At 40.1% G+C, this 17,443-nt stretch overlaps 2 protein-coding genes across 2 annotated transcripts; one reads left to right on the top strand and one right to left on the bottom strand.

Annotated features, from left to right (window-relative positions):
• Positions 1 to 2,619: 2,619 nt before the first annotated feature.
• rnf126 (ring finger protein 126) lies at positions 2,620 to 7,356 on the bottom strand. Its single transcript, XM_083991507.1, has 9 exons — positions 7,232 to 7,356; positions 5,929 to 5,987; positions 5,779 to 5,839; positions 5,449 to 5,687; positions 4,962 to 5,030; positions 4,786 to 4,855; positions 4,557 to 4,650; positions 4,133 to 4,248; positions 2,620 to 3,756 (listed from the first exon to the last, which is right to left on the bottom strand). The coding sequence occupies exons 1-9, from the start codon at positions 7,304 to 7,306 to the stop codon at positions 3,604 to 3,606; spliced, it is 936 nt and encodes a 311-aa protein (XP_083847633.1). The 5' UTR covers positions 7,307 to 7,356; the 3' UTR covers positions 2,620 to 3,603.
• A 792-nt stretch (positions 7,357 to 8,148) lies between these two features.
• On the top strand, positions 8,149 to 17,322 carry sugp1 (SURP and G patch domain containing 1). The gene is made up of 14 exons (XM_083991502.1): positions 8,149 to 8,301; positions 8,838 to 9,006; positions 9,181 to 9,287; positions 9,645 to 9,893; positions 10,036 to 10,159; positions 10,258 to 10,358; positions 11,149 to 11,272; positions 11,410 to 11,750; positions 11,932 to 12,038; positions 12,343 to 12,520; positions 12,648 to 12,754; positions 15,320 to 15,465; positions 16,351 to 16,480; positions 16,713 to 17,322. Exons 1-14 carry the CDS (start codon positions 8,283 to 8,285, stop codon positions 16,737 to 16,739), a joined length of 1,929 nt encoding a protein of 642 aa, XP_083847628.1. The 5' UTR covers positions 8,149 to 8,282; the 3' UTR covers positions 16,740 to 17,322.
• The last annotated feature ends 121 nt before the right edge of the window (positions 17,323 to 17,443 follow it).

The following is a 17,443-nucleotide window of genomic DNA, read 5'->3' as shown; positions in this document are numbered from 1 at the left end:
CATGTCGTCAAACACATAATATTGCCCACTAACATCAAAAGTTTAATTACCACGTGCTAATGAAAACTCAGAATGATGTCATATGTTTTAGAAGGTGTTTTCAATGACAACCTCCCTGAATCGGTGTCACCCTCGACTGGTATTGAGCGCGCCCTAGTGGCCACGCAGGGGGAGCACAGAGCAGGAGGAAGGAGAAATGTTTGTTTTTTTTTTAGGAAGGAGAAATGTTCAGCATTTTGTGAATCTGAGACAACGTCAAACTTTGTCTTTTTTTCTTTCTTTTTTTTAGATACTTGGTCAGAAACATGAATATGTCTGCAGCCTGGGTCCATTTGTCTAAAGGTGAACCTATACCCATGATTCTGTGGGTGCTCCTATCTGGGTTCATGCCCCAAAGGGAACAAACTGTACCATGCACCCCCCCTCCCTTTTTTTGTTGTTGTTGGCAAAACACCTTTAGATTTCTGTCCTCCAGTCTATTTTAGTTATTGCAGAGGGGCAGGTGACAGGGTACAAGCATGGACTTCAGACAGTAGCCACAGTTAGGGATTAGCTATGTGCAATACTGAAATACTGCAATACTGTATAATCCAAGCAACAAATAATGGTCCTTATTTCCAAAAGGTGAAGTATATCCTATATAACTATAAAAAGGCATACAGGAGTATTGAGTTCACTGTTCATGTCCTCTTTTAAGATCTCCAGATTGCTTTAACATCCATCAGCAAAGTCGGTTCAATCATCTTCTGCATTACCTCTGCAGATATCACCTTTAACAAGTGTCAACAAGTACAGCAGATGTGTCAACACACTGCCAGCACAGACAGAATGAGAGATGCAGGTTTAGCATCACTAATAGGCTCTTTGGTGCTCTGGCTTTAAACAGCACATGAACATCAACAGCAGGTTGCACATATGTAAAGCAGTAGTGAATGCCTTTTTTTTTATTAGCATATGTTAAGATCTATCAGAGTTGCAGGATTGTGGAGCTACAGAGCATCATTCCTGCACGGTGAAGATATGGGCCATGATAATCGAGTGCTCCGTCACTGGAGAAGAGATTAAGTAGCTAACCTATTTTCTTTGATCTAGTTTTGGTTGAGTCTAATTTTGGTCACATATGCAAAGGATAGTTTACATACATGCACATAGGCCCACTTAGCAATAGCGATACGACTATTTAACTAGTGGCAATCAAATGCCACCCCAACTTTTTCTGGAAAACATAAAAGAAATCAACTTCAATTTTGTGTCAAATTCACTTGCTACAATTTCTTACCTTTTGACATGAGTGCTGGGAAGTCATCTCTCCCTCTCTCCCTCTCTCCTCCCCTCCCTTCTTCTGTCCCTCTGCCTTCGTCTTTCTGCTTCATTTGTCCAAACTACGCAGCCGCACCAGGGTTCACTGTAATATCCTGGTAAGGTGATGCAGCAGTGTGACACTTGCAAAGAGCGAAAATGACACGATGCACTAAAAAGGAAACAAAAATGGGACAAATGCTGACCAAACAACACACAGGAGGGCAAGTGTTGTTGGTCTGAAGAGCACAGAACCATTTTATAGGATAGAGTCCATTAGTCAGAATGAGTGTTAACCCACATAAGAAAGATCAAGTGATGACCTTCCTGGTGTGGTTCTCCTGACACACAACTGTCCTAAACCAGTAAAACAAATGAGTGTGTGTTAAGGAATCACACGGACTGTTTTATAACAAATGAAGGCAGCATTTCTTTATGGCAGCCTTTGTTTTATCCAGGTCCTGTAAACCGTCAAAACAGCTTTTCATATCTGCAGTGACTGGGAACACCACATGCATTCGCACTGGCAGCTTTGAAGCAATGGTTTAATGTTATTCCCATTTGAAAAAAATCCTTGATATCTTCCAAATTAAATGCTAAGAAAATGGTTCAACCCCTCTTTGGACGTTTTCGTGTTATTTTTGTCTTTACTGGTGAGATGTTAAACAAGTTACTGGCTCTGCCCCCTGAGTTTTTTTATTCTCAATGTAGGTTAGGGTTAGAGTTTACGTTGATACTGATGCTCAACACACAAGAACGTGGACTGTGCTGCCAAAACTTCACCTTCATGTAACTTCTAAAACCAGTTAGCTGCATTATTAATGATTTTGGTGTCTCCTATTAAAGAGGACAAAATACTTACTTTGGATCTAAATTAGACTGGTTCATAAGACATCCATTTCCACTTAAAAATAAATAAAAAATCAGTCAAACAACATGCACGCTAAACATTAAATGTACTGTTAAATGTAATGTAATTAAATGTAAACTGCAGTACCTTCATGGATATTAGAAATCCACTGCTGCAAACAAGAGGCTGGGTTATGACAGGGATACCTCCCACTAAACATGTTCAGAGTTCTCAATATGTCAAGAACAAAAAGATCAATCGTTAAACTGTGATTCTTCTCTCATGTTTACCGCTAAACAGTTGGGGTTTGAACAATTTTATTTTCACATTATCGCGTGTAAAATTAAATATTACCAGTGGGATAACATTTTGAAACTGCACATCATTGGCAGAAACCTTCAAATTTGTTTGTTTTAGCACTTTATTGTGACTGTACGAAAAATCAGTAAATAAAATAATAAACACTTAAACACATTTGCCCAGAGGTAAGATGATCCCATGCCTTTTTTTTAATGTCTTTTTTTTTTCTTTTATGTTACCCAATTTGTGTCCTGGGCAAGGGTTTAATAAATAAGTAGGTTTGTGAAATGTTTCACTTGAGGAATAAAAATGTGTCAACTGTCGAGCTGTGTGGATCTTCTCCCCGTCACGATGATCTAACCACCCTGAACCAAGCTCCAAGAAAAACAAAAACAAGTCCTAGAATTTTTTTTTTTTTTTTTGAGCAGAAATGAAAAAATATTTTTTTTTTGTTGTTCAGTAGTTTCCCCAAATTCACATTCTCAAAATTAAACAGAATTTGTAAAATAAAAAAAAGGTGCAAATAAATAACCCCCCCCCAAAAAAAGAAAATAGATGCATATGCTTGGTTTCCTTTCCGCAAGGGTTTTAGTTTGATCCATTAGCTGTACAGTGGCTTACAGTTCAAAATGAATTTTCTATCTACACATCTATGGACTCTGCACCACCACAGGCAATGTTTTAAAAAAAACAAAAAAAAACAAACATTTTGTCTTTTAAATATAAAATGTGTCCCAGCCTTGTGGCAAAGACATGTCTCCATCAAAAAGCAGTCCACTCTGGCTCAAACGCTTCTCAAGTTCGGCTCACAATCCCACTTCATTATTATTTTAGTTTTGTTGTTGTTGTTATCATTATTCACAGCCTCTCTGGATCCTCCTTTAACACTGCCAAGTCCCACCTCCTCAAACACTTGATTAGAATAGCAGCAGGAGCTGGACCCAGTGTCCATTCAGCACGCGGGGGGGTTGGTGGGCGGGGGTGGGAGTGGGGGTGGGTGAGTAATAGTCTGCAACACATTCAGAGTTCACCTCGACTCATATTGTCCCCTAGAATCGGGACAGGCGACTGTCCTGGTCTCAGCTGTAGAGGAGTTGTTGGGTCTCAGCTGGGTGTGAGGTTTTCAGATGTGAGGTGGCGGCGACGGTGAAAATCTATGAGTTTCTGGCAGCATTCTCATTACTAGGGGAGCTCGGGGAGGAAGAGGAGGAGGAGGAGGGAGAGAAGTTCATTCCTGATAACCCCGGTGGGTCTGTGGCTGTATTCTGTCCGCTAAGACTCTTCCTGCACACGGGACATGTATCGTGCTGTGGGAAGAAAAAAAAAAGGATGAATAAGAGTCCTTAACTTGTCCACTTTCAATATATCAACACATTCAGATGCCTGTGAGGCATGTTCCACTACAAACCATTACAGCAGGCTTACATGTTAACTGCCAAGTACATAGGTGAGTGTTGTTGATACTGTCTAATTATCAGTGTGAACATTTTACCATTTAAGCATTTCTTTCCTAATTTCCTAATGTCATAATAGTGCTCTGACAGTGGCATAGACTAAACATCATTATTTTGGACAGTTTTCTCTGTTCCTAGTGTTAATAATACAGCACTAACTTGTGTTTTGACAACTTAGAGTAGCACTTAATCTTTTATTAACCCAAAGCAGCACAGCTTATATACATACCTGTTCCAGCCATGGTACTATACAGTCATTGTGAAATAAATGATTGCATGGCAGTTGTCTAACACTCTCCTCCACGCTGTAGTCTTCTTTGCACACAGGACACTCTAACCCCGCACCTGCACAAACATAAACGACAGCATAGTGTCTGTGTGAGCGAGACCTCCAGTCACATGCATCAGCTTGTGAACATGCTGATTGTGTTTGTTTGGGTTATGGCGGTGTTATGTGGTGTCAGGTCAAATTCAGAAACTTTGCTTCAATACCACTATAATACCATAAGGCTTAGATGACGAGGTTATAGTCATATGGAGTGCCAGTACAAAGCTCAATGTTGATCAAAAACGATGTTTTTTGCTCCCATAGATCACTCTGGGAGTGGCTGAGATACAATTCGTGAGAGAAAGGCAGACATGTGGAGACTTACCCACGTGTTCCTCTGTGATGTAGATGGTGGGTAAACTCTTTATCCTTTCTCTGTCTGCAGGAGGAGGACCAGTGTTTTCAAACTGGTTCAATAACTGCAAGTGAAAAAGAGCGAAATTGCATTAAATGGCAGAGATCATTTGCATGAGATCAAGTTTGACATTCAAATGTCTTTATTGTGAATTAATAATTATAACACTATTAACACACCAAGAAAGAACATGTTATACCTGTGTAATGATAGCATCAAGCCCGTTGGCGCCCCAAGCATAGTCCATTGGATTGGAATGTAACATGCCCCTGCCAAACAAGAGGGACGTCAGAAAAATAAGCATAAGTTAAAAAAAAATTTTTGTTCAGTTGAATAAAACAACAAAGCAAACATGCATCAATTTCCTGTGCTTACCATGGTCCCATTCCGATGTTTGGCATGGCTGTAGGTGCTATGATCCCATTTACTAGCTGCTGGATAATTCTAGAAATCAGGACAAAAAAAAAAAAGACATATATATTTTCAACAAGCATTTGATGAGTAAAATGTTAACTTGCCTTCTCTCCTTCACTCCACATATGAAAAATGTCTCTATATTTAAAGTTTTATTTTCACAAAAATATATTTAATCTTAACACAGATTGTAATAGTAGATTTAGTGGTTATAGGATTTATGGGTCTTTGTAAGTGGTATGACAGATTACTTCATGGCATTTTCACTGTCTTATCACATCATCTTTTATATATGTATGTCTTATATTTCAGAAGTGGAAATCATATTGTTAAGTATGGCCTGGCATCACATGAGAAGCACGGAGTATTAGACAGAAAGGCAGACTTTTACCTCTCTCATGGGTCCCACACCAACCTCACACACACTCTACTGCTGAAAATGTCTCACCCCTCTAATGTGGGCACTCCTTCATGGCGCGTACCCTGTCTCCGAGGAACATGTCGACCCCGTGGTTGCCGCGCACTGTATCGTTGCCGTGACGCCATTTCCCTTTCTCTCCTGTTTTCTGTCTCTCGGTTGTCCTCTGTGGGTAGCCGCGTTCGAAGGTCAAAGTTTTCATCAAAAATCCCAAGTGCAAACGGACCGTACCCAGAGGGAAATGTAAATAGGTGTTGGTGATCCATGCTCTAGAGGGAAAACACAGGGGCAATGTCAAATCATGGTGCAATGTGCAAAAAAGTTTTCCTCGATGAGCTGATTCTGAAAGTCTCAACTGACCTCAAAGGCTGAGCGGTTCTGATCACTGTAGGAGGAAGTGGATGCAGACCCATTTTCACTACTGCAGGAACACAGAGGTGAAGAAAATGAAAATATTAGACTCAGAATACCAAATGAATAAAATCCACAAGACACAACAAGTCTACATACCTTCTTTCGTCAGGCAATTCTTCAATGAAACCAGACTCACAGCGTGGACAAGTGTAGTCCTACAGTGAAAATGTAAATGTCAATATCCAGAATGCATTCACCATAATATCACCGTAATATGAGTTGTCTGTTTCTTAGGCATGTCTGAATAAAAATATACTACAATCGAACAGCCTGCACAAAACCCCACCTTTGTGGGCATTTTAGAGTTTAGTGTCTTAAACAGGTGTTCAACCAAATGGTTTTTAACCTAAGCTGCTGCTGGATTGTGCAGTGATCTTGTGCTCTTCCCTGGCTGGCACAAACTAGGTGAATAAAATAGTACAGACAACACTTAGTGTGACACAATACAAAAAAAACATAAAAATTACTGTAAACACTAAGAATTATAAACTTTAGAACAAATATTATCTGTCGCATCTGAATTTTGGCTAGATTAACGTGTTCCTATGAACTGGCAACTGGGTATATCATGTAGGGCAATCAATGATATCCATCAGAGATCTCTTATTTCCAGTACTTTCAGCCAACTTCAGTGAAATGTCACATACTGTTAGTGTGAATAACACATTGTAACCTCTATCTGTAAATAAATGTGATCTTCTGAGAGTACTCGGTCACAGTGGGGGTAAGCAGCTGGCTTGGTGCCTGTCTGTAAAGTAACTGTTACTGTAATGTTCAAGAAGCTTCCCATGAATAGCTCGACAACAGACTGTGGTGGCAGGCAGGCAGGCTGATGTCACAACACTGGGGACATTTAACTAACACTGGTTTTAGTTTTACTTCTCTTTGCCCTATAACCACAAGAAGCTAACAATAAACCCATATGAGGAAACACATTTCTGTGGCTTTTGAATACCAGCTGACTGACAGACAGTAAATCAAACCCAAAAACCTTATGCCTAAACCTCTGACATATTATAAATCTGACTAAAGCAATGTGAACCTACGCTTTTCTTCTGTTAGCTAGCTCCCTGGTATTAAACGGCACCACTGAGAGATCTGTCAGTCCAGTAAGGATGAACTCAGTCCGGTTGCTTTTCAGTATACTGCGACATTATCTGATATTACACCTCTAAAATCACAAGATCACAATGTGGGTGTCCCCGTCAACTTAAAATTACTACCACTTGACTGTCACTCTGGACCGTTGGTGCTAACTAGCGTAGCTGAACAGTAGCAGTCAGGCGACATGACTCGTTGAGCAACACACACACACACACACACATTTAACTGAGGCCACAGCAAAACAAATATAGTTACATGTTCTTTTAGTCACCGACCATGTCTCTCTCGGACCTACCGGTAAACGCGGACTAATCTCTGCTGAACACCGGTGACAGAAAAACCGGCAGGGCCGTGGGGGAGCTTCAGCCATTTCTGAGCAGGAGAAACCAGTTCGTGAGTACGGACGGGTAGCAACGAGGAACAAGAAGACCTGATTTGGGAAAGACGCGACGAAAACGGCAACGTACGTGCGTGCCCGTACGTACGTAACATCACCATGGCAGCTACACACATTTACTAAGAATGGGACTTCCGGTTCAATATTTCCTTCAGAATAAAAGCACCACCCCTCCCCCCCAAAAAAACACCTATCACATTCACATGGCCATAAAATAATTTACAATTTAAACTGTTTTGATGTACCATGTTCTATTCGCCATTTTCAGTTGTATATTAGTTTATTATTATAACCATAATATGTTGGTTATTGTTGTACACCCTTCCTGTCATTGTTGTTTTATAGTCAGTGCTTTCCACAGCAGCACAGCACTTTTTTTTCATTTTTTTTCATTTCTCCTTTATTTATTCAGGGAAGGTCAATTGAGAGCGAGCTCTCTTTTTCAATGACGCCCTGATTACAAAAACACAATTATACAGTATACAAGGTCATGATTCACAATTACATACAGGTTGAAAAACATTCGATAATAAGTTTTTAAAACTATCTAAGGAAATAAGATGATCCAGTTTCAGACAGTTTTGTAGATTATTCCACTTTTGGGGTGCATAAAACTGAAAGGCAGTCTTCCCCAATTCTGTCCTGATACTTGGAATTTGTAAAACCAACTAATGGTCACATTATTTATTTTACTGGAATATATATATTTTTTTTTTGTAAAATAAATTTAGTCTCGGTCAGAATATGAGGGAGGACGGTGTAATCCTACAGTCTACAAGGCGAACCAGTAGATATAATGCTTTTATTCTGGACAACTATGACCGGAAGTTATGGTTTGGCTCTTGATAGCAAAGTCAGCTTTCAAGTCATCTACTGTAACACCGAAGGGCTTGTTGTAGTTTTTTTTTAAACGTTGTTTTCGAAATATATTCTTCCTCCTGCTACGACCATGGAGTCTGGCGATGCAGGTAACATTTATAGGGGATTTGAGAGAGATAATCCCGCTAAATATGCCTGTAGTGAAGTTATCCAGGTTAGCCGTAAGCGTCAACTAGCCTGTGTAGCTGCTTGGTGTCGTAACCAATGAGCTGCGTTAGCTCGCTTTAGCTGTTGTGTTAGCTGAACTAGATCATTATAACACCACAATTTGCACTATTTTTTACTTAATTCAACAAGTACCTATCTAAACATATGTCTATAACATCTGTTATCCGCATGTAATCGCACTAATGTCTCTTTTTAATGGCGGTGTAAAGTTGTTTCTTTTGTTGTTTCATTTAGAGAATCTTTTTTGTTCGTCAGTCTGTAATCGCTAAGAACATGGCAAAGTTATAATATTTGATATTATAGGACGGAATTGATGCCTTCTGCCTCGAAGAATCTATAACCCATTTATATCACATGGTTTCATTTAAATGTTTTTGCAAATTTTCAATCAGAAGAATATCTTGACTGTCCATTAAATGTTGTGGTTGTAATGCACTTTTCCTTTATGTTTATTCAGGGCGGGGGGGCTGGAAGTTCAAGCCTGCCCAGCCACAGAAAAACAAGATGAACATGAATATTCTCCGCCAAGAGAAGCTTATAGCTCAGAAGAAGAAAGAAATTGAAGCCAGAATGGCAGAGCAAGCAAAAATGAATACAGTAACCACTAGTAAACCCTTACCTCCAAGGTCAGGATACATTCACAATCCCACAAATATATAAACATTAAATAAATGCTATTTATATTTTTCATCCACAGTTTCTCAAGTGCTGTCAGCCAGTACTGTAATGCAAGACAGTTTTGCGTTGGTTTACATGGTTTTAACATTGTCTTTATGCATTTTTCCCCATTTTGACCCCAGTATTTTGCCCAGTTTTCAAGGACCCTCTTCAAACAAGTTTGCAAATGATGGAAGCTTCTTACAACAGTTCATGAAGATGCAGAAGGAGAAATCCCCCAATGTGCCAGGTTAGTAGTACTGCCATCTAAAAAGCTTCAACCAAAGTATTTTTAGCATACCTTTCCCACTTGCTACATAATATTGTGATCCTGTGTAGTGCAATTTAGTACAATAATAAGGACTCTGTGGAACTTAGGATAGAGATCCTTGACAGCTGTGCAGCATGTGGGTGGTCGAGGCTCTTTAAAAGGGTACCCAAATACCATAACAGGACCACTCACATTACCTTACCTCATTTGTGTGACCTGCTTAATGTTCTGGTTGAGGAAGAATCTATACCAAGGGAAAGATATATTATATAACATCATTTAGATATTGCGGTTAAGTCTAGTACTAGCTGTTTGTAATGTGTGCACCATTTCTAGGTTCCACCAGTGATACCAAAACTCCTCCAGCTTTAAATTCATCGCCAGGAGGAAATGCAGCAAACAAAAAGAGCATCCTTGTTGGCAAGCGGCCTGGCCTCGGAGTCAGCAGCATGCTTAGTCAGTTCAAGAGCTACTCGCAGACTAAGAAGAATCCCATTCTCAGCCAGAGGCCAAGTGTGTTTTGTTCTCCGGATGATGAGGATGAGGAAGAAGATGCTGATTACTCCAGATTCTTAGAAATGAAAGGTAATTCAGTGTTTCTCTGGACAACTCCATGGCTTGGGACATTTCAGTGCATCATCTTCGTACTCCAGTGGTACAGTTGCCTTGTGACTGGCATGTTGTCATAGGTGCCCTTACAGTAAATATACTCATAGCGTGCTTAAAGTCTCTCCCCCAGAGGATTCAGACACCAGACTCATTATCGACAAGATGGCCTCTTTTGTGGCAGAGGGGGGACCTGAACTGGAGAGAAAGGCCAGGGAAGACTACAAGGACAATCCTGTTTTCTCGTAAGTCCAAAGGACTTTTTAGCTCATTTAGATTGATTTTAACCTGTACAGTATTTACAAATGTGTTTGTTTTCAACTGTCACATCTGTGTCTTTCAGATTTTTATTTGATAAGGGCAGTCTGGAGTATCTCTACTACAAAAACAGAGTTGCAGAAATGAGGAAGGATATTCTAACACCTGAGAATACATCAGAAACTGGTAATTATTATCTCTTCTCACCCTTGTCACTGTTTTCTGTCACACCTTTCCAGTTATAAAGATGTAATTGCATTAGTCTGAACAATAACGTTAGCGTTTTAATAGGCTTTTTAATTCGTGTGTATGTTTATTGTTATTTACCATCCAGTAGAGGTTACCTGGACAGGGGCTACCTGCCATTTCCCAATTGTTAATATATGTACAGTAGAGGTGTTAAAATGTAATGATCTACATATGCAACTCTTTTTTCGAGGTCTCTACTTTGGGTGAAACTGTTATTCATAGAAGTATTCAGTTGCATTTTAAAAAGAGAAACACTTCTTTTAAAACGCAGCCTTCGTCGTGGCTTTCAAAACCACACCGTCTTACAAAAATAATTTCCAGCCAAGATACTAATGAGGTTCATCATGAAATGTTATTCTAGACTGAGCCCATACAGATCAGATCATAGTCTTCTTATCGTATGTCGTATGTTGCTATGTTTAAGATTTTAAAGATAAAGTAAAGAATTTAGTCTTTAATTGTGGACATTTATACTTGCAGCTCAAGTTGTACTGTGTAGTCACTGTGTGTAAATGCTGCCACTCACTATGGGCTTTACCTGATGTTCATTTACTACAAGAAAACCCTCACATCCATACAGTTCCCCATTCACCACCCATGTCCCCCTTGCTCCTCCTTCCTCTTCTTATTCCCTATTGGCTCTAGACTGGTGGTGTGTGAGGGCCAGTTGAGTACGGTACAGTAGTAGAGTGTGAATTGAGTCCCAGTACTGATAGGCTGCTTAAAGTCTCCCCCCCAGTGGACGCGGAAACCCAGCAGGTGGCTGAGAAGCTGGCCAAGTTTGTGGCGGAGGGTGGCCCTGAGGTGGAAGCCATCGCTGCTGAGCGCAACCGAGATAACCCTGCCTTCAGGTCAGTCACTGCTTCTGGGACTTTATTTCCTTTTATGACAGGAACGTTTTTTTTGTTATTATTATGTCTCTTGCTTTTTCTGTTGGTTGTGCTTTAGCCTTTCACCTCACACAAAATATCTACTGTCCCTCCTGCAGTTTCTTGTATGATCACCAAAGTCCAGCCCATCGCTTCTACAAAGAGAAATTACAGGAGTATCGTGCCACAGCCTCCCAAAGCTCTACACCTCCTGCAGAAGAGTTGAGGACAGATGTTGAGCGAGCCACAGCTCCACCTTTACCGGGAATCCCCCCAGTACTGACCCCAGTACTGACCCCAGCATCTTTATCACCTAGTCAGGAGTCAAGCACCCCACCTGTCAAACGGAAGAGGAAGAGCAGATGGGGCTCTGAGGATGACAAAGTCGAGTTGCCTGTTCCTTCTGTCGTTGTTCCTCCGGATGTTAGTGTCCCAGACCCTAACACACCGTCTCTCACTGGTACATGAAGCCTGTTTTATATACTGTATATATTGATAAGATGGCACCAACCACTGTTGGTTGGTGAAGATATACTGATTTGCCTTTTTTGTCACACAATTGGTCCTATTGAGTTGATAGTTAATTAGTGAATAAGGCATACATAAGGAATACATAACTCTATCCATGTTTTGATGTATAGCCCAGGAGCTGAGAGGCCTTGGTTATAAGAAGGGGAAGCCTCTTGGTCTGGTTGGAGTGACAGAATTGTCTGAGGACCAGAAGAGACAAATCAAAGAACAACAAGAGGTAGGAAAATGCCAACAATAAAAATTCCACCTACCCTGTGACGGTCTAGCTAGTGTGGACTAGTGAGACTTGTTGCGTACGAACTGATCCCCTTGGATAAGAGGCGACAAGACAAATACAAGTCCAGTTGCCTACGATTCAATTTGCCCAGAAAAGAACAATGACCTGGATGAATGAGAATATCCATAGACACCCTGTGACTCTGTATCTGTTATTAATTTAATCTGTCCCCCAGTATTAGCCCCTTTAATCCACAGTAGGAATTGTGTTGCTTACTGTGCCTGTCTGATTTCTTCTCATACAGATGCAGGAGATGTATGACCTGATCATGAAGCACAAGCGTGTCATGGCAGAGGTGCAGGTAATGTGGGAAAAAGCTATAAAAGATCATCAGCACGAATACGACAGTGATGAAGAAGTGGACCAGCAGGCGGGCACGTGGGAGCATCGTCTCCGAAAGATGGAAATGGAGAAGACGCGTGGTAAGGCTGGCCATCACCATGGAAATTTAAAAAACTTTAACACCAGAAGCAGTTGATGCTCAGCTTTGTATCAAGGCGATGAAGTAGTTCCTCGTTGTAAAAAAAAAACATGTCTGTACTTTTCCAGAGTGGGCAGAATCTCTGACAGAAATGGGTAAAGGGAAACACTTTATTGGAGATTTCCTGCCTCCTGAGGAGCTGGACAAGTTCATGGAGACCTTCAAGGCACTCAAGGTCAGAATTCATCTGGATTCATTTGTTCCCCGGCCGACAAAGAGGAATTCTACTGTTTTTCAGCTATGGTTGGCTCTGTCCATTAATGTTAATATTCTGGAAAGATAAATTAAGCAAAGCTGTTGAATTCCGATGCACCAGAGCGGCATTTTTATGCAAATGAGAATGACTGATGCATCCTGGGTAATTTAGGGGCAGCGCCCGGCATCCCTCCATTGAAAAGTTCAGCCTAACTGGCTTCTTGACAAACTAACTAACAAAAAGTTGGCTATTAACTAGGGATGGGACGATTTACGATTTTATCGCCAATCGCGATTAAAAACACCCACAATTATTTATCGTGCAGAATTCGTCATAATCGTATAATCGCCATAATCCTGAATTTATTGTTTCCATTCCATTTTGTAATCCTTGCGAGGCGCGCAGCACGCCATGTTAAAAAAAAAAAAAAAAGAGTCAAGTCTCACCAGCATGCTTGGCAGGCATCCAGCCAGCCACTAGTCACAGCCACACTCTTGCATAGCATCTCTGTGCTCCTTTGGCCAACACTTCCCATTTAAAAGCGCACCTAAGGGATAAACACCCCTCTATCTTTGTGGGACTCAAGGTAAAATGTGCTTTCTTTGCTAGTCTCAGTTTCATCCTCCTGGCTAAACACCCTGTGCATTGTGAACTCAGATTATTCTGAGGTGAATATCACTGGGTAAAGTTAGCACACGTAGCTAAATGTCAACAGTGGCAACATGTGAAGACGAGAGTCGAGTCAGTCGACCAGCTTGCTAATTAGCTGCTGCTGACATTAGCTCGCTAGCTAATATTCCCCCGTAGTTTTCGTTACAGATAATGAGCTCACAAAATCACAGCTAATGTTAGGGCTCACCCAGAGGTGTTTATCTTGGGAAAGTTGCGGTACTGCTGGCGGGGCTCAAGGGAGCACCGCTCATTGAAACAACATTGATACGTGCTGAAAAAAAGAAAGAAAGAAAGCTAGCGACAGTGAGGGAGTGTCACGACTTCCTGTTTCTAGACCTTCAAATTAAAAGCCCTAAAGCTTTTAGTTCAGTCATGGCCGTGAATGGCAGAGGCTCCGCTGTAACTGTTACCCCGCTTCTAAAAGGGTTAAGTCTGATGACTGGAAAGACAAACAAGATGTTGACAACCCGACCTCTTTATTATCGTGATAATATCGTTAATCGCGATTATTTTGGCCACAATAATCGTCACATGAAATTTCATATCGTCCCATCCCTACTATTAACAGGCTATTTACAGACAACACTTAGCCAAAACCTCCCCGGTGATTCGACCAAATACGTGTAGATGTCTGGGTCAGACATTTCTGGCCACTGTGTGGAGTCATTGATCATTGTGGGAGGCTAAAGGAGCATACCGCTAGATTAATTAATTGTAATTTTTCAAGATAGCGTGAACGGTGGGTTTCAAAGAGGGTGTCAAAATAATTATGAGACATAGTGCTACAAAAGAAACAAAAAATAAAACATTCAAATTGATTGTTAGTTAGTCTACGCTCCATCAAAACACAAAAAGCCACTGAGTGCAATTTAAAAATGCAGGGTGCTGCCCCTAAATTACCCAGGATGCATCAGTCATTCTCATTTGCATAAAAATGCCGCTCTGGTCTATAGCCTCCCAGAAGTTAAGAAGTTAAAATATCTTTAATCAGATTCCATCAGTTATGGAAAAGAAGACATTATTACACAACACGGAACGCTATGATTTCTTTAGAGAAACAATTGGAGAGCACTGCAAAAATGTCATATATTTTTGGTGTGATTTGTGTGCGCTATTAGACATTAAGCGTCGCCCACACAGATTTTAGAAAATGATTATTATCATTCACCCATGCTTCTATTTTCAAGCTGCTTGTCCCAGACAGGGGCACTGTGGCAACAGCCACTAGAGCAACACAGATGTCTCTTTTCCCAGAAAAGTCCTCTAGCTCTGCCTTAGGGACCCAAAGAGGAGACTCTAACTGCTGTTTGTTTATTTGAAGCTCTGTTTAACTTGATTTGGCAATGTTATAGAAACCACACTTATTTTAAGAGTTTGACAGACTGTTAAAAAAAAGATAAGAAAACAGCACAGTAATGCACAGTTATTGGGAAATCAACAGTCACATAAGGCCCAGGAAGTAAATGGTAAAGTTAAAGAACACACTGCAAACGTCTCGGGCAAAAGCATTAACAAAGTCTTTGGTTACTCTAGCAATACACACATTTCTGTTGGTTGTATGTAGTGAAGACCAGCAGTGTTGAATTATGTTTAGAGACATCACCCCTGACGCACTAAACAGACTCAGATGACAAGCAGAGTTTATTCCTTACCTGTTAAAACAACTGAATACTAAAAGAAACTTTGCTCACCATCACTTATTTGTTTATTTATTGTTGTATTTGTGCCTAAGAAAAGTAAAGTTGAAGTTTGAAACAAAGATATTTTTTTTAAGATGAAGGAATACATTTGTCATTTAGATGGTGAAATTTAACCCCAGTGTATATGGCATGAATGAAACTTAATAATGAATAAAATCTTCTTGATTTGCAGGAGGGCCGGGACCCAGACTACTCGGAATACAAAGAGTTTAAGTTGACGGTAGAAAATCTTGGTTTCCGAATGCTCATGAAGATGGGCTGGAAGGAAGGTGATGGCCTCGGCAGTGAAGGACAGGGAATCAAGGCTCCCGTCAACAAGTGAGCATCCATCCTCATTCATTCCATATATTCTAGCAATAACACAACGTTAACCATTTTCGATTGTTTTCAATATTCATATTTAAGCTTGTTTTCATGTATATCATTTTAGAAGTTGTTTCACCATGTGCAAAAATTCCAACCGCTAGAATCACCAAAGATTTTCATGTCAGCTAGGTGAATGTTTTCCAGTTGGCTGTCCCACTCTCATGGCTGTGATATAGCAGTAGCACCTTGAGGGAATTAGATCAAAGATTATTCAAAGTGACCTCACAAAACACAGTTTTGTTCAAGTGAACTTGATATTTTAGTGAATGGTAGTAAATAAAAGTAACAAAAAATAAAACAGAACCAATCTGAACACAGCAACAAACCAAATCATCATAATGAGGCTAAAAACTGATATATATGTCAATATGCATGGCTGGCATGAGAAGTATCTATTGGAATTATCTCACTGACTTACTAATAGTGAACAATACACTCTAGACTATCACACCAGTCTACCTCTGTTACTAGATTACTGTACGCCATTGTGCCTCTTTACACCATAGTGGGCTTTTTTCACAGTAGACTTATCATAGACAGAAAATCACAGGTGGCACTAATAACGTTAGTGATGGTTCTGTTCTATTTTTATGTCCCTGTGAGCCATGACAATGAGTCAGCATGAACATTACCAGGACCTCAAAACTGAAACAGCTAAAATGGGATTCAGCTATCATTTAATTTCTTATTTAGTCAGTATGTCTTCAGGGAAAAAGACCTATAATTAAGTGTTTTGCACATCCAGATAGATAGGCAGTAATGTTTTGATAGCTATCAAATTACTGCACAGGCATGAAAGTAGGAACTAATTTTGGGTGTCTCTCTGTCCCACTCTAGGGGACAAACACCTGTGAACGGAGCAGGTATAGGAATCGACCGTCCAGCTGAGCTCACGAAAACTGACGATGAGTATGACGCTTTTAGAAAGAGGATGATGCTTGCTTACCGCTTCAGGCCAAACCCACTGGTAACATGTTGTTTATTGTAAAAAAAAATAATTAAAAAAAATAATTTGCACCAATGTATTTTACTATTGCTAGCTAATGTGTTTTATAGTTGTAGATTCCCATGTGTGTTTAGTGTTATACTTGATTATAGAAACATGACACTTCCATTTCCATGCTGCTGATCAATTCGACATTGGTGTGTCCCTGCTGTAATATTTGAATTTAATCAAGTGTTTCTCTTTGTTTCCACAGAATAATCCTCGGAGACCATATTACTGATGTAGAGAACTGTTTTTTTTAACACTTGTTCATCATAAGTTAAAGGCTGGTTTCTCCAGTTGCCACAGCTCTGCTTATTTGTGAAATGGACACTATTGCACAGTAGAAATTTTTGAAATGTGTGTGTGGGAGGTTAATTCAGTTTGAGAATAGTAGAAACATAAATTCATTACAATTGAATGTTCTCTTTGGACATCTGATCACCTGTTTTGTCATAATTTCAGTTCAATACTGCAACAATTTCAAACATGTAAAGACTTGCATCACCTGACTTCCACGAGAATTGTATTCTTTTGTATAAGCATTTTGTTCCCTTTGTTGGCTCGACATGATTTTGCATTCCGACTAATTAACACAGTTGTGTAAAAGTATGTGACCTCATGTATAACGTTGACTTAGTTTCCTCACTATGCTCTAAACGTCATTCTTGCTTCCTTTCTTTTTATGCTTCAGAGTTCACAATTAAAAAATGGACAGTTACTGAAATGTGTTTTCACAGATGTGTTGACAAATGTGGCAAACTATAACTACTGTAGTTATTCGTTCATAAGGAAATAAGTAAGAAATAAGCCAATAAAATAAGCTAAGATAAACTCTCTTTTCAGTTTACGGCACACCTGTGTGCTAAGTGCAGGTATTCATCCAATCATGTTCATTGTTGCCATCAATATTTACCTCTGTGTGACTCTGGACAGAAGTGAGTC

This window comes from Trachurus trachurus (assembly GCF_905171665.1).
Source record: "Trachurus trachurus genome assembly, chromosome: 17".
NCBI lineage: Eukaryota > Metazoa > Chordata > Actinopteri > Carangiformes > Carangidae > Trachurus > Trachurus trachurus.
Note: the sequence above shows the minus strand (reverse complement) of the source record. Positions and strands in the feature narration are given on the sequence as shown.